Source organism: Nilaparvata lugens, chromosome 6 (genome assembly GCF_014356525.2).
Source record: "Nilaparvata lugens isolate BPH chromosome 6, ASM1435652v1, whole genome shotgun sequence".
Taxonomy (NCBI): domain Eukaryota; kingdom Metazoa; phylum Arthropoda; class Insecta; order Hemiptera; family Delphacidae; genus Nilaparvata; species Nilaparvata lugens.
In genome coordinates, this window is record NC_052509.1 from 48,824,466 (window position 1) to 48,843,081 (window position 18,616).

The following is an 18,616-nucleotide window of genomic DNA, read 5'->3' on the forward strand; positions in this document are numbered from 1 at the left end:
TGTTGTATCTATTTAGAATATATAGAAAAAAATTTGAATTTTTTTTGAATAATTGTCAAAATTTTCATCACTTCTCTTCAAAGCAGAAATTCTAGCAGAAAAATATGTATGGTTTTTTATAGAAATGTGAAAATTCTCAGGAATATGGGATTTCTAATCATTGGATACAAATAATCTATGTATAGGCCTAGTCAAAATTCTATCGAAATCCACATCAGTTAATTATATTATTCAAGTCCTTCTATTTTCTTTTGAATTAGCCGGGTCAGGAAGTGTCAACCAATTAGCACAGAGAGCGTTCTCTCTTCTGTCTGTCTTCTTCAAAATGGCTGCCTGGATTGCTTTCTTGTAAATCGATTGAATGTTCATGACAACGCGGTTGGTGATGTTTGTGAAATTGTCTTTTTCGTAATTCAAGTAATCTATAGGGAAGTATCGGAACAGTTTGTTATTTAATAATGATTCAATTACTTTGATTTTGAGTGATAAAACTTCAAAATGACGCAGTTCTTGCCTCCAAATTTATTGGCGTTGTTTGCTCCAAGGGATCCTATCCCATTTCTTCCTCCTGCAGCCAAGTTACCCCATGAAAAGAAAAATAGAGGCTATGTCGGCGTTGGTGGTTTCCTGGGATTTTTCGAGGTAAATGAAATATTTTAAATATATTGAACATTTTTGGAATTTGCGAATGATTCTTACTAGGCTACTACTTAGTTCTCAAATTTTCACTTGTATCTCTATAATAGCCTACGCTTTTTACATTAAAAACCTACGAATTATAAGCTGTAACTTAGTAGACAAACATTAAATACGCACCATAACTTATTTATCTGAGCTAAAATATTCAGTGTTGAAGAACACTGTAAAATAGTCAGTTTAAATAAAATATTTTAGCTATTTAATTTGGATTTGTTAGTAAAGTATCCTTGATTTAGCTCAAAATGTTAGGTAGGAAGATGGCTTACTTCTTTAAGCTGCTTCTTATCTTGACTGATGACTGACTGCACAATCATTAAAGTTATTATGTCGGTACTTTTAAAATATAGGCTTGTATAATCTCTAGTTTTCATATCCAATTGCGGATATATATACATAAATAACCTAGGCCTACTTTCTAATTTTGTTAATCCAAAGCTTGAAATATTTATTTTTATCTAGAGCTTGTCCCCACCACCCGCATCTTGTTAATATTTAATTCAAGTTGAGTTAGCTTTATTTACCATTATTTTTTTCCAATTAAATTATTCAGTAAAGTACCAATAATCTACTTGGAGATGAGTTGACCATATTCAAATTTGAAAACTAGACTCACTTATTTATTTTTTAGCTCATTTTTAAATGACGTAGCTAACTTAAATTAAAAGTTTAATTTTTTACATTGACCTACTGTTTCTATTATTATTTAACCGATTAAGTTAGATTTTATTATAACCTATTATATTAGATTTTACAGTGTTCTTATTGCCTGACCTACTGAGTTAGGCAAAACTCTGATGCTTTAGATAAGTTAGTGAAAGATAATTGTCTTATGACAGTTTTTTATGTTCTTGACTTGTTCACTTGTGGCCATACCTATGACCACGCCATGAACAGAAACTCATTATTATTATTAATTAGCACAATATTTTGTCTACTTGTATTCCACAGATTCGAGCGACCTGTTTAATTAGTTCAGAGAATTTTAAACTGATAATTGAAAAAACTTTGGTTGGGGCAAAACAATACCAGAAAAATTTCAGGGTAAAGAAAGAGGAACTTGAATTTTCAGTTCAAATATAAATGGTATATTATTATACCATTTTGGTTACTGTATTGTTATATTTTGTTTTGCCCCAACCAAAGTGTTTTCAATTTCCAGTTGAAAATTCTCTGAACTCATTGAACAGGTCGCTCGAATCTGTGGTATACAAGTAGACAAAATATTGTGCTAATTATCTAAAGCATCAGAGTTTTGCCTGACTCAGTAGGTCGGCCTTCTCTAATTTGTAGGGTACGCGACTAGGTGCCACCCATACTACTTGTCCCCTTTTAAAACCGGTTTTTAGGGGACAAGTGTAGACGTGAGCCATACCCGTCTAGTTGTATCCTTTCTGAGGAGGTGACAACTAGTCGGGGGGGACACCCTGTCGTGAGGGTGCGAGGTGTCAAGTTGTCGTTCACGGTCGGGACTAGTTGACACCTCCGGTCCAGTAGGTGTCAAGTAGTCGGGGGGACAACTTGACGGCAATGGTATATTTTTACGAGGGTGCAATTAGTCGTCTACGGTCACGACAACCTATCCCCTAGACTCCACTCCACAAGAAATCACCATTCCGGCTGGCTCTTCATTTGGAAGCTGGAAAATGAAGCCAAACTATCAAGTTCTATATGAAAAGGCATTGAGATTCCTAATTTTGTATTTTCAACATCATGTCTTTGTGAGTGAGCCTTTTCAACCATGGTGCAATCAAGAATAAGTATAGAAACAAACTGGATTGACGGGAAAATGTTACCAAACCAAAAGTGCTTAGAATTCAATTCTACATCATAAAAATTACTTGATCCCTACTCCCTACGCCGCGGGGGTGTAAGTCGTGCCAACTGGTGCTCTGTAGGTGACAAGTAGTCGGGGTGACAACTAGACGGCTACCCAATTTGAACAGTCTTAAAAATTATACTACTTTAGAAGGACAGCTTTCTCTAATTTGTACAGTCTTATAAATTAAAAATTATGCCTACTACTTTTTCAGAAATAAATTAATTTAAATAACCTACATGATTTAATATACCTAAGACATTTTATCATGTCAAGAGGCGGCTTAAACTAGCATTTACTATAAGCCTACTTGCATTGATAATGCTACAATATTAATATTGCTCATATGGTGGGGAGTATTATGGAGTGCTTGAGGCAGCCAATGTAACCTAAACTTTGTGTTCAAAACTATGAGTGCTAAGAAATTAACTTTGCTTAGGTTATAAATATACTGTAATTACTATAGTGTTTCTTCTTTGCATTGTGTAGGATCCAAAGGACACTCCCCCTCCCACCAAAGTGGAGACCAGGGAAGAACGTCTCGACAGAAGGCGCAGGGAGAGGGCTGAACAGGTGGCATACAAGTTGGAGCAAGAAATCGCAGTATGTAAGTACACTACATTAATCTAATCTTGAAGAAGTGAATTTTGATTATCCAACTAGGAGAGTGAATGGTTTTGAACTGCCTTCCCAGGTGTGGGTGAGACTGAACAGATTCAGAACAGGACAGGGGAGGTGCCAAAAATATGCATCGATGGGGTCTATCTGACACCCCTTTCTTGAATGTAGGCAGGAGCAAACCATAAACCACATCATAGCCGAGTATTTGTGTCTGCCACTGCCTATCCATACTACATAATATATTATAAAGAAGTGCGTTGAAATAATTTTATCCGTAGTTTGCAAATATATTTGATTTCTGTTGAACAAGTTTTCATAGTAAAACTTGACATATTGGAGTGGCCATAGTCGAGTGGATTAGATGCTGGCTGTATAATCCAGAGGCCCGGGTTTGAATCCCAGCCCGGACAAGATATTTTCCTCGGGCCACTCCCGTGTTTCAGATGGACACGTTAAGCCGTCGGGTCCGGCTGCCTTTTAAAAGGAGCCGTTAGGTCATGACAGAGGCCCTGAAATTGATCAGCTGCAACCTGAAAACTCTGACACCAGACCTGAGGATTAGAATAAATAGCTAATAGTTGTTTTAGCTTATCTGCTTATTGGCATTAATTACCAATAGAATATTAATTTCCCCTAATATAAATTAATCACTTCTTATAGTTGATATTACATAAAGCACGTTTGTCTGTTTCAGGGGATCCTCACACCATCAGTACATCGACAATGGATCCGTTTAAAACATTGTTTGTTGCAAGAATTGTAAGTTGATTCATTGTAATGTGTAAAGTATATTTTTTCAGAGAATGATTAGTAGTTTCTCCTTATGAACAGTATGGCATATTCTCTATTACATTTTTTTCTAATTAGCTTACCTACTATTTATACCATACTACAGTATTAGCTTTCATACTATATTATATCTTGAGGAATCTGAAATTAACTGAACTAACTTTATAATAATAATAATTTCTCTGGTCGAGGTCGAGGGTACAACACGACTAGAGGTGTTTATTCAAAATATAGACATGATTACAAAAATGGCTACAATTATTTACAATAGATTGATTATTTGCTGATCTAAGAAAATGTGGCCCCCACTATTTATGAATATATGTCGGGATGCCTCTAATTTTGCTATTGTTTAAGATTTCGTGCCAAGAGTAAAAAATTCTAATAAAGATACATCTTGCGAGTCATTAGAAGTTCATGAAAACAACATTTATATACACAAATTCAAAAAAGAAAATTGATAACCTATGATTTAAATATTTTAGACAAAAACATTTATAATACTAATGGGAAAAAATCATTAAAATTAGGAAAATAAGAACGAAAGAGTATGGGACTTTTTTCATAGAATTAATTAATTGTTCTCCATGATTGATTCTATTATACAGGAGCCAGTTTTTATGAATCAAGCAAATTGAAATAGAATAGAAAAACGTGTTCTTTCTTCTATTGTCAATAAAATGGAAATTCACATTTTTTACTAATGAACAGTAGAAAAACGCACTATGTGATTTACCTTTTACCCATTAATTTGTTTACCACTTGAATGGAATCTTCAATTTGGAATGGAATTTACCATTCATGAATGGAATCTCTTGTTAGCTATGTTATTATGCTCATAAACATAGCATATAGCTAATATAAAAATATGTTCATATAACGAAAAAATCAAATGATAAAATAGGTCAGTTATTTTTAGATTTATTTTATATATCTTAGCTCCGATGCTCAGCTTGCTCAGATGATTTGGTAAATTAACTCCTATTTCATTTGTTTCAGAACTTTGATACCTCTGAGTCCAAGTTGCGACGTGAATTTGAAATGTATGGAGCAATCAAGAAGGTGAGAATGGAAACAATTTAATTTATTGACTGGCAGTGGCGAGGCGTGGAATACTCCACCGGTCATCGCAGTTGCCTCCCCCCCCCCCACCCGAGTTGCTCCAAGTGGCCTCTTCTGGGAAATGTTAGAAATACTAGCAAATTGTTGACTTTTGAAACTTGGAGTACCTGAAAATTTTCCTCTGAACTCACATACAAAAGACAGAGAACTGAGAAGAATTCTCTCCAATTTCACCTCTTGTATAATTTTCAGTGTATCCTCACTACCAACGTGGATAGACCAACGATGGATAAAGGGGAAAACGCGAAAACGACCGAAATAATTATCCACACACTCGATCTAATTGAGGGCACACATTTCAAAATCAAAATACAAATTAATTGAACCATTTAATCATCTAATGAATAATAAGAGGTATAAAAATATATTGTGTGCTTGTGTAGTATTGTGAAAAGGTAAGATTAATGAATTTGCCACATTGTTAGAATTAAGTAGCTAGAGTTGATAAATTGAGGTACAATACATGGCCGACCTTTCTGTACAACAAGGAGTTTGCGTTCGAAAGGCAGTGATCCGAATGGAATTTCTTTCAAATTAATTATACTGTTTACCACTTCCACTTCCTCCATGTTTCACACTTCAGACATCACATTCACTAATTCATGCTCATGAAACACTCCCAAACACTGTAAAACTACGATTACTTTACCAACTCACACGAATAACAGGCTACACGAATTAGAATAACCTCACTTTCGAAACAATAATATTTCAAATGCGCAAATTTCCATTAAAGCTGTAGAGACAGTGGGACGTGAGAAAGAGGAGAACGCAGCTACCGAAAATCCCCGATAGTAGCCGAGAACGCGCGAAGCCTAAATACATCGCAGCCAGTTGCGATGTATTTCGAGCATTATTATTTGAATGGTCTGAAACCTATAGGCTGGGGGCTCTAGCCAAGGACTGGAGGGGGACTGGAGTGATCCGCAAGCTTTCTGCGCTTCATATTCATATTGAGCGTCATACTCATTATATTCTTATCGGTTTTTTTATTTCGGAGATTTTGAACACAATTTCGGGGTTTGAAGCCTACAAATGTACATTTAAGAGTTGATATTATCTTAATATTTTTAGTCCAATTCCTCTAAATCATCGCCGCATCAAACGATGACTGGACGCCTCGCCACTGTTGACTGGAGCTCTGTTAAAGACTTAGTATTATCCACATGAACGAAATTGTTCAGATTGGAGTTCTGTAAAATCAATACTTTTGTATTCCATGCATATCCTTCTAGTCGTGACCCTATTTTTTCTGACGTTAGTCGTGACCCTGGGTCCCAGGGACCCACTTCTTTCATATTGAATATCTCAATATATTTCAAGATATAATGTTATTCTATGATTCTAATATGTCTAAGGGTTATTGATAAACGCAACGAGCGTTCGTTTAATATAATATATTATAATCTAATATTAATATATAATATATACAATAGATGGTTGGTGTTTCAATTTTAATCACATACAGTAATACTCAAAGTCTAATTTGCATTCAGTGATGACATGCCATCCAGCATAAATTCTAGTTTTCTGAAGGGGATTTTAGGAGACTTACATGAAGAAGAAATCGATCTTTATCATAATTATAAAAATAAATTTATAAAACCTTGCATTTTTAGGGTAGTGAAGAGTAAAGTTTGGTTATTATTTTATATAAAGTGAACAAAAAATTATAGTGGTGAATACTATGATGGATCTTACATGCAACACTACTAGAAAGATGGGAAAAAATTGGAAGGTCATAGTTCACTTTTAGGGTAGCTTTTACCCTACCCTCAAGTTCATGTTGCACAATCTTTGCAAAACCTATGAAATTATAGTGATGAATATTATTATGAATCCTAAAAACTACATGAAACACTACTAGAAACATGGAAAATATATAAGGTCATATAAAGTTCACTTTTAGGGGAGGTTTAGTATCCCTGGGATCACATGAAGTTTATTGGTTTCGCTATCATCCTACTCAGGGTCAGTATTCTTATATTGAACTATGAATTTATTTTTATCATCACCAATGTCATTGAAATAGAGATCTAGAGGTCAATTTGTACATTCTTCGAAGTCTCTGTCCAAAATGTACATGTTGACTGCTTGAATCCAATCACTATTGCATAAAAATGTGCATATGAAAAAAGTCACGTTAGTCGTGACTGTTGGGTCCCAGGGACCCAACAGCGTCATTTCACGAAAACAACAAGTCACAGAGCACTAACACTCTACATCAAGTTAAAGTAAGTGTCTACTGACATGAGTTTACATGGGTCACAATAGACAGTAAAGCGAACGTAAGCAAAATTATAACTAAAACAAAAATTGCCTGTGTCCCTGGGACCCAGGGTCACGACTAGAAGGATATAATTAAGACTAAAAATTTTCATTTAATTGTTCTCATGAGTCGAAACATGTTGTGCTTATTTTTCATTAAAAATATTAGGAGCTCTATAAAAAAGTTAATATGTCTTTGTATGGTTCTAAACTGTATGGCTCTATCAATAAAATTTTTTATAGGTGACGAGTTATAACATGAACCTTCGACTCCCACCACGTGAAACTCAACTGTGATTTTCTTAGGGTTTCGCCGTTTTCTCTTTCACAGTTTGAGAGGTTGAGGCTCATGTTATATCTTGCAGTCTATACCATGCACTTATATTCTATGTACCGTACATAATTATGTCGAAAACTGGCTGGTTCTTTATCAGTGCAATTTCAATAATAATTATACAAACAGCCACTCAGTAGTTTGATAAGTATCTTCAATGAGCATGGTATTGACTCAATGTATTGTATCATTCGCTTTAATAACCTATTTATCACAGCTATAACTTCATAAATATATAACCATGATACAATGGCAGACGCCAGACGAAAGTTCTCATAAGACGTAGTGCACGCCGTATTTGAACATTTTGATAAAATTGAATACTTGCGAAAACATATGAGTTTGAATGAATGAAATGAAAATATTGATTATTTGTTGCAGATTGTGGTGATACACAACACGGTGAACGGGAAGCCGCGAGGATACGCGTTCATCGAGTATGAACACGAACGGGACATGCACTGTGAGTCAAACCGCTCACTCATCCTCTCCCCCCTCCCTAGTTTCTCCCTTCAACTATTGTTTGATGCTTTTTGTGAGCAATGATTCTGAGGGTTTTGTGTTCAGTTTTCTCCTCCTTTACTGTAAATTACTTTGAACTAATTGACGAAAGCAATTGAAATATTTTTGTACAAACTTGGGTAATTTTCGGTTAAATCGATTTTCTCATATATTTATGGGCATTTGTTATCCATAGTTGGAATTTGCTTGCCAAAATATAGTTTTTTTTAATAAGTGAAGAATTGTGATAAGTTAACGAGCCGTTTTGAGCTAATGTTGGTTTTCTTGTTCTTGGTACAGTATGGAGTATGGAGTATGGCTGAGCATACAATGCCTCTCATATGAATACCATTGGGCCTGTGTCTTAGGTTTGTATGTGTGGTAAGACCCAACATACAAAACAATAATGAATTGATGAAAGAATCAGTTTTTCTCTATTGAAAAAAAGCATACATCTCTCCTCATTTCTATTCCAATGTTGCCACTTTAAATAGATTATTGATTCCGTACTAGCCCTGAAGAATCACTCTAATGCTTCACTGCAGTGAATATTATACACAAATCAATTTCTACAAAATAATAAGATTAGAAAAACTTGAGACTCCCCATCTAACATCCACAGAATGTTATATGTTATTACTGCCCCAATACTAAATTTGAAGAAACATCTAAAAGTAATTTTTTTAACAAATAACATGTTTCCTGAAGTAATGGTCGTTCTCTATTACCAGCATAGATCATGTTAGTGAATTTAGTCATCCAATATTCTCCCATACTTCCAGTTGCAATAGGACTAAAAATGATAATATTCCACCATTAGGAAAATGTTCTCCATTTTTAATATGCTACATTAGTTAACATTGAACTTTTTAAAACTTTTAGGATCTGAAATCTATAAAAAAATAATGTAGCCTATTTTTTTGAGTTATGAATGCCACCAATGTTACTTGGTTAATCTATTTTACACTATGTCACTTTCTAGCATTATAATTTTTCAAATTGCAAAATTCTGGAGATTGATAATTTTCTTTAATCTATGAAGTTGTTGATTTATCAATGTTTTGTGTTGGTGTGGTCGCGCAGGTATGGTTTTTACTTCTCTATGAAATTACTGATTAGATGTGGGATGATACCAATTTTAAATTATCAAATTACTAGGTAGTTATTTCTGTAATAAGTATTTCCATTTTTTTAAATCAGTATTCGTTGTAAGTTTTCTAACTTAATTATCCAATTTAAATGCAATTAGATAACAAACATTTTTCCATTCTATATAAATTAAATTTATTTCATATCAAACCCTTGTAGAATACTGGATAAATTTAAGAATATAGGGTTCCAGATAATTATAATCTTATTTTGTCATTATACTATTTTATGGAAATATCACTACTTGAATATTTTTACTTTGGCTATAAATTTGTATTCTTGTAGTAAATTTGTGACCAGTGTAAATAATAATGAAACTGATCTTTAATTGATAAATATGGTTACAATTTTCAAAAATCAAATTCAATAGTTATTCTCGTTTAATTTGAATTGAAATGCGCATTGGGTAAGATTAGCGCACCAGGTAATATGGAAAAAGGTTACTCAGCCTTCCATCGGGATTGATCAGTTCTTAAAACTACAACATTGCATTGCATTAACTCCTCAACTTCATTGAAATATGCCTAAGTGTTGCGTGAATCCATTCATACAATGATTGAGCTTTGATCTTAAATGTAAGTACTCCACCTGGTAGGTACACAATACTCTATTCTAATCATTAATCATTTTTCTATATACTTGTGTATACAGATAAACGAAAAACTCTTTGCTAGTTGGGTTCAGGCCTACCGTGTTTGGAAAATAATTGTGCATGGTTGTCTCTAGAATAGGGAAATCATTCATCAATTCAAATAAATCATCAAAAGTCCCGTCGGTAGGCGTGAATTATTACTTTTTATAAACCCAATTTTAGATTTAAAAAAATAAAGAAAACCAATACTAGAGACAAAATTATTTCTTATGCATTCTATCCTAGATACTCTTCCAGTGTCAATAACTTAGAAAAGTCCATATTAAAAAAATATCTTACAACTAAAAATAAATACATAGTTATTGTAATTATAAAATATATTCCTCCTCAGTGATTGATTCTACTGAACTAGATTAATTTATTATTTGTTGGTCAAGGTATTAAAAATTTCTGAACTGAGGGAAATAATAAAAATAGAATGTTCATAGGACTATCGACCTTCTTATATTTATGCATTAAATTTCAACTATATTGGATTTTATTTAAATCTCTGTTAATTTGTTATGATTTACTAATTAAATTATAATTCTACAATATTCCTTGAATAATAAATTTGAATTCATCTGCTACAGTATTACTCTTAGATCAAAATAAACATAAACCTCTCCCAATCTATTTTTCAGATTTTTTATTTCGAAATACAATTATTTATCTGCGGAAAAAATAATAACAATATCGTTAGTTCTTGTTGATTTTTTCAAAGCAGATTATAGGTTAAAAAATCCGATTTGAGCTTGTTATCTAATTCTTGATATTCAAGTTCAAGTAAATAAATCAAATCTGTAGAATAAGTTTTGAAATCCCCCTGTTTCTATTGAAACAAGATTTTTTCCATCTTTATGTACTGTAAAATTAACGAATTCTATAAATGTTTTCAATTTTTTGTAGCTAATATTCAATAAGAATATTGAAAATGCTTACTAACAAGTAATTTTAGCAGCAGGTGAGTTGTGGAAAAACGGTAAGTAAGTATGGTGAAATTGGTGAGAATGTCTCATGCAGTTCTCTAATCTCGTGTTTTTGGTGCGTTTTACAGCTGCTTATAAGCATGCAGATGGCAAAAAAATCGACGGAAGGCGTGTGTTGGTTGATGTTGAGAGGGGCCGAACGGTCAAGGGCTGGCTGCCTCGAAGACTCGGTAAGTACCACTCATCAGACTATGTTTACTCTCATAATATTGAGGTCAGATCACTTTATTGACAAATTCAAACATATCAAAAACAAATTATGCAACGCTTAACATTTCAAGCGCAGGTAATAGGCTATCCTATTAGGTTAGAAAACTTTTATAAAACTATAGTCAGATTCACGTAATAAACTCAGAGGAAACGCATGATAGGACGGCATCGTTATCAACCGTCGTCTATAGTTGACCGAACGTAGTGAGGTCTATGTTTTAACTCGGATTTTCTTTCGTCTGTTTGTATGTAACACATTTACGGCCAAACGCGTTGATAGAATTCTATGAGAACTGCGCATCGATGTATACATAAACTTTTTTGAAATTTTGCATTTTAAGGATAATATGAAAGGAAATATCCTTTTATGATCAAATTATAGCTTTCCATAATTGAGATTGAATATTTATTTATTTAGATTAAATATTAAGAAATCTAAATTCATAGAAATTTTTTCCAGAAGAAGGAAAGAAGACAGAATTAATAACATCACTCTACATTCTTGTACTGAACCTACCAATATACAATGTAACTGTGAATCGATTGAAAGTGTAGTAGCTTATAAATATTTAGGAGTAATGATAGATGATAAATTGAATTGGTCGGCTCATATTGCATTCTTGAAAAGTAAAATTCGCAAAGCTATTTAAATTTTTTACCAATTAAACAAAATTCTATCACTAAAAGAGCTACGAAATATTTATTTTTCTTATGCCCAGTCACTTATCGAAGTGGGAATTTTAGCTTATGGGGGTGCCTATAAAACATTACTACAACCCTTGGAAGTTACACAGAAATCTATTATTAAAACAGCATTAAGAAAATGTATACGCACTCCTACTGATGAAATTTTTGAAGAATTCAATGTTTAAGTATAAGGCAAATTTATGTAAGAAATATATTGCTATATATGTACAAAAATCATAAAGATATGTTTAAGAAAATTGAGCACAGCTATCGAACACGTTCGTCAGAAGCATTAGGAATCCAAGTTCCAAGGCTAGTCAAAACTCATCCCACTACAAATACTTATTATATAGCACACACTCTGTATAGAAATCTGCCTGAAAATCTACGTAATACCGAAGGTAAATACAAATATATTTATAAAAAAAAATGTTAATGACTGGTTAAAGGAGATTGGGAGGACAAATATACAAGTGATAATTCATTCATTGTATAAATAAAGCAAATATGCAAAGCAAACATTGTGATATTCTGTGATTTATTTAGAGTATGAAATCAACCTTCAAAATTCAAAATTTTAAATCATCATTCCTGGACCGAAAATCAAGTGACGAAGCAGTGTGAGATTACATAACCTTATCTTTTGGACAACATTAACATTTTATCAAAATTTTTGGAGAGAAATAGTACAGGCTCAGCCTAGTTTTTCCTCCAATGTCATAATTGTATTATGATTATAGTATTTTATACAATAAATGAATGAATGAATGAATGAAATGTCATGTAATGATGGTCCAAATTTAACTCTAAATGTTTACATCTTTTATACTTAAAATCCTTGAAACTTCAAATGTTTTCTGATATTAATACCTGGTTTACCCAAGAATGTGATAGATGCAAGTATGGGGACAGTCCGACGTTAGCCAATCATCGCCAAGACCCTCTTCCACACACAGGCTTTGCCTTTGTGGAGAGTTTTCATGAAGCTCTTTAAAATATAATGTTGTATTTTCTGTAGCTACGGATATATAGCGGTTAGATTTAGTTATGATTAATTATTTAAGTTCAACTGTAAGTTTTATTTATGATTGTTTGGTTGCAGAAGATGTAACGTTGTTGTATGATATGAATATTTGTTCCCTGAAATAATGTATAATAAAATCAAATTGATTTGAATATTCTGGTAGCTTATTATATTTCCACATAGCCTGAAAACAACTTGTGAACGGTGCGGAGTTGGAAAATAATGGAGCTATCTGCTTTGTTAAATTACAGACAAGGATAGCAAACCAATGTGTGTCAGGTGCTGACTTTCTAACGTGAATCTTGCTATAGAAACAGCCACTGTTATATTTGCTCAATTTACATACGGTTTACAATAGGTTAACGTTTCAATATTTTTCAGATTCAAATCGAAATAAATTATGTTGATTGGTAGCCCTACAAAAGTTGACTGGTCCAACCAATGTTGGTAACCCTAATTTTGAAATAAATACTTGTTAAATTTTAATAATATTAATAACGAGTGACCTGGCTGGCTCAGGTTTGGTGTCAGAGTTTTCAGGTCGCAACTGATCAATTTCAGGGCCTCTGACATGACCTAACGACTGCTTTTTAGGCAGCCGGGTCCGATGACATAACTTTTAAAATTGTAGAAATAAACACTGCTTTATGACTGGGCGTGGTGGAGAGAAGAAAAGATTGAAAAGGAAAGAGTGTACTAATGGTTTATGTTTTCTATATGATAGGAAGGTGATAACAATAACAATCGAAAGAATAAGGTGTAATATGAAAAGTGGGGAGCGCTGATAATAACGTTACCAAGCATGATCGAAATAATAAGCAATTCCTTGCCAATTCAACACATACGTAAATAATTTATTTGTCAAATTTTACATTCATACCGTATTTGAAATTAATTTAGTCCTCTTTGAAATGGAATGAAAATATTGTTTAGCAGGCGGAGTTGGTACGTTTTAGTCCTCTCTATCATTCAATTTCATATTTTTCCCACAAAACAAGAAAAATAAATAAACAACTTGTACAATTGAAAGAATTGCATGAACATTAGCACCTACTGTTGAAAAAGTTTTGTTTCAATAGTCATAAGCCTATATTATCAAATAAATACATGTACAGTTCAACGTGAAACCAGATAAAATATAGCATAAAATATATCCCATTGTATAGGGCGTTTATGTTCCAATTCCCACTGTTAACTCAAGCCGATAGTACTTCTTATTTGTTTAAGCTATGTGACGCTTGTAGTCTCCCATACTGTGCCGTTCTTACACTAACATCCGGCAAAAACTAATAGATAGTAGTCGTCCTATCTAAGTAGTAGCCTACTATAATAGTAACTATAGTAGTCGATGCTAATCGACTATGAGTTAACAAGAAATCTGCTTGAAATTTGGAATATGAAATACCTATTCCATGGGGATATCTACTTATGCTATATTTTCTCCATAGTGTAACTGAATCGGAGAAGAAATATATAATACTGTTTTTAGGTGGTGGTTTGGGCGGAACGCGGCGTGGAGGACCGGACGTGAACCTGAAGCACTCGGGGCGTGAGGACAACGAGAGGGAGAGAGAGCGCTACCGGCTGGAGAGAGAGCGAGAGACCACCAACGACAGGGGTGACCGCGGGGGTGGTGGAGGCGGCGGACGCAACCGGGAACGCAGTCGCACGCGGGAGCGGGAACGTGATCGTGGAGGCGGCGGGCTTGATCGTGGCGACAGAGACCGCGACCGTGATCGTGACCGCGACCGTGACCGTGATCGTGATCGTAGGCGATCGCGCAGTCGTGACCGTGACAGGAAGCATCGTACGCGCAGGTTTGTAGTCATTAATTCAAATCAATTCATTGCCTTAGGTTTTGTAGTGATTGACGACACTTTTATCGTTGACCGGTTGGGGCAACTGTAATGAGATTTTGTTGCCAACATGACGCGTTAAGTAGTCTTTTATATGGCGGATTCCCACGTCAGTGTCCGGTACAGTAAAATATTATTCCTATGAGTTCCAATGTGACTATTCTCACTCAGTACGACCAAGCGAGTATGAATAGTTCCATTAGAACTCAATAGGATAATATTTTCACTGTACCGGACACGTCCATTGATATGTGGAAATCCGCCCTTGAACGTAAACATACAACTGTTATATTTAGCAATCATTAGGCGAGACACTAATGAAACTTTTCACCAAACAGGTTCGACTTACATTCAGAAATAATTGAATTTCAATATTATCATCAAAATGTTTATATTTTTTGCTTTTTAAATGTGTTTTTGTGTTTGAAAATAGTTTTCTTGATTTTAAACTTTATAAAATAGAAACTCAGGAAGTGAAATTGCAAATTTTTAGTGAGAAAACATGAAAAACCCAATATATAACCTATAAACTTGAGTGTTAATAGGAAATGACATTGTGTAATACGGCAAGGCAGAACATACAAAAGGATCTCTCTGCCGATAAAAGCCATAAGAATAAATAAATAATACTTTTTAGTAAATAACCTGCACAGCATTCGTCTTTGGAATATACTGGCACTAACGTCGCTGCTTCAGTCGAACCTGTTAGCTAGTACTTAGTCGCTCATGGCTGGCTTTAAGTCAGTTTTCTATCACTTCTAAAATTAAAATTACTTTTTCCATCTGTACACGTATAATCCATTAGGTACTGTACAACCATATAGCTACAGATTCATGACATAATTACTGTTTGATTTCAACAAGAAAAGTTATAATCAGAATGAATTAGTTGAGACTTGAGCCTTGATCCAGCCAAATATCGGCTTTGCCAGGATGTAATAAATTGTGACTAGAATTTTCAATTTAACCTCATAAGTATTTGTAAGAACTTTGTAGTAGTTTTTCGATATTTTCAATTCCATTTTTTCTGAATCTGACTTTTCCCGAATTTTCTCTTGATTAACAAAATTGTTCGTAAATATCGAGTCAATTTGACCAGGAAACACGAAATTTTATTTTCGACATTAAGGTTTCATATAATTATTATATGAAACATAGACTCTCTTCTGTATCAAATATAAACATGATCTGTCGAATAGTTCTTGAGAAGGCATAGAAAACGCGGGAAAACGCTAAAAAACCGCCGATCTTAGGCTATATTTCAAAACCCTTTCACTACAACAGTTTAATACCTCAGCTGAGCCTGTATCAAATTTGAACATTTTTTGTCAATAGTTCTTGAAAAACGCAGATTTTGGGCGTTCCTTTGGAATTTTTTCCAATCAGTTCTTAGTGCGCCTCTAGATGGCCAACTGATACGTGCCAAATTTGAACGTATTTGGTCCAGTAGATTTTTAGTTCTGTTGATTACGAATGAGTGAGTGAGTGAATAAATCAGTGCCATTTCACATTTATATAAAATAGATAGAAGATATAACGGACTATTTTCGTATTTGAAATGTTATTAATTTTTAGTAATACCTCTGACATGGGTTACATGACAGAGAAAAAATAAAATTAATAAATTGTTAGAAGGGTAATTCTTACATTATAATACAGAATTTACAAATGAATTCATTGCTTATAAAAAAGGAGTTAGTATGTGTGTAAAGTTTCTTCTGTTTTCAAGTGATTGTTTCTCGTTTAATGAAACAGGGCTGAAGTCTGTGTTGCAACAGAACCAACAACCGATTTCTATCACCAATGCTTATTACAGATTGAGTGCTATTATTCCTGTTTACTAATATTTGTTCATTTTACAGTCGATCTCGTGACAGAAAACGCATCAAGCGTGAACGTATCAAGGATCCAGACATCGAGGAGATTGAAGAGAGACCGAGGGACAGAGACCGCGATAGGGATCGTGACAGAGACAGGAAGAGGAGGCGCAGTCATTCGCGAGACAGAGACAGAAAACGTGATCGCCGTGACAGAGATAGGGACAGGTATGCTAATCTATCATTTCAATTAAAACTTGTTTAAAACTCCATCACTATCTCAGAGAACGTAATTTCTACCGTAAGTTTTTCCATCGACTTTGAGTAAGTTGATCATTTTTATCTAGAAATGAAATGTGAGTTCGATATTTTAAGGTGGCAAGATTAGAACTTGGCAGTTGCTTAGATTGTAATTGAGCCATCATCACCCACGAAAAGAAGTGAATTGTAAATCTTGACCATTTAACACTTAAATAGCTGTCACTCAAACGTGTGGCACCGTGAGAGCTAATCATTATTATTCATGATCACTCGCTACATGGTTATATGAAGAAATAATCAAAATCAGTTCACCCAAATGTTTTCAATAGAGATTGCACTACGTCTACATCTATTGAGAATACTCGTTAACAATTAATAAAACCTAGATTTTATGCATTTGTGATTCATAGTGAACGTAGTTTAGTTAAAGACTAATTATAATATTCATTAATAATTTATAATTCATTTCAATAACCGTACAAGTTCTTATATACTGGCTTTCTCTACTCTGTTTTTTATTCATTGAAATAGAATGAAAGTACAGGTGTTAAGGAAATTAATCTCGACACTATTGATCAATTTATGATAAGTTATGTATGACATAATTTACGGGTGATTTGATATTTTATATGCAGTGAAATATTTAATAGTAAGTTATTAGGTATATTGACATTATAATATAACTGTGATTTACTATTTGTTACATGATATTACAGGGACAAGGATCGTGATCGTAGAGACCGGGATCCTGATTATGAAGAAAAGGTGCGGGTCAAGCAGGAACCTCCCGATGGTAAGTTTTACGCATTCAATTTTAAACTTATTGGGTTAGAAATGGCAACCAATATGAAATATTTTCATCTAGCAGTGTACAATTTTTTACATTGAAAACACAGAATTTAGGTTTGTCACATTGAGACGCAATTGTATTTTTTCTAAATACACCAAATGAACATTAAGAGTACTATTTAAAAATACTCTTATCACTAAAACTCCATCTGTTAAATTCGAAAAATTTGAATTTATTTTCATTCTACAAATTACTTAGATCATTTCTCATCTTCTTTTCCACAGATTATCCAGAGTTTCCTACCAACAGCTATGTTGATGATGGTGAATTCGACGAAAACATGGTCAAGTTTGAGAAAAGAGAAGACGGAGGAGGAAGAAGGAACGATATGGGAGGAAGAGGGAGAGATGACATGGGTGATGGAGGCGGCGATGATGGTGGCGATGATCCCAACGGTCGTAATAATTACTACGATGAAAATGACTTTTGATCGGCTTGTTCTTGGTAGTTTTCATAACATGCATCTGTGTACTTGATTTTACAAAGCAGGCATTTTGCGTTTATGTAATATTATTTTAATAGTACTATTCAAATAAATTGTCTGCGTCCTCACTGATATTAAAATATGAATACATTTTTTTGCTATCATGTAATCGAAACTGGTCGATTAAAAACTCTGTGTCTTTATACATTTACATGTAATTTGATTTAAGGCATTTTAAAACCGTAAGAAGACGCTACATAATGTTGGAGTATATTGTTCAAATATAGTGGATTTGTGATTTTAGTAAATGGTTTCCTTTACTTCCATATTATTATTGTTGATAATCTGTAATTTCAAAGAATATTTAGATAATGAAATATATGTTGCGACTATCTCAAGAAATTATCTCTTGATAATACTGTTCTTTAAAGATTCAAGTAAGTGTAATACAGTATAAATGTTGATAAAATTAAGTAAAAGGAAATGATAGTTACAATTATTATAAATTGGAATCATATCATAGAAAATATATGAATATCGAGCTCAGGTTGTGGTAAAATAAGTTGTA

At 33.7% G+C, this 18,616-nt stretch overlaps 1 protein-coding gene across 1 annotated transcript; it reads left to right on the plus strand.

The window, feature by feature from the left end:
* Positions 1–158: 158 nt before the first annotated feature.
* Positions 159–18,356, plus strand: LOC111060044 (U1 small nuclear ribonucleoprotein 70 kDa). The gene is made up of 10 exons (XM_039431006.1): positions 159–642; positions 3,005–3,122; positions 3,831–3,895; positions 4,925–4,987; positions 8,031–8,112; positions 10,988–11,089; positions 14,330–14,657; positions 16,559–16,741; positions 17,491–17,567; positions 17,849–18,356. The coding sequence occupies exons 1-10, from the start codon at positions 499–501 to the stop codon at positions 18,052–18,054; spliced, it is 1,368 nt and encodes a 455-aa protein (XP_039286940.1). The 5' UTR covers positions 159–498; the 3' UTR covers positions 18,055–18,356.
* Positions 18,357–18,616: the final 260 nt, after the last annotated feature.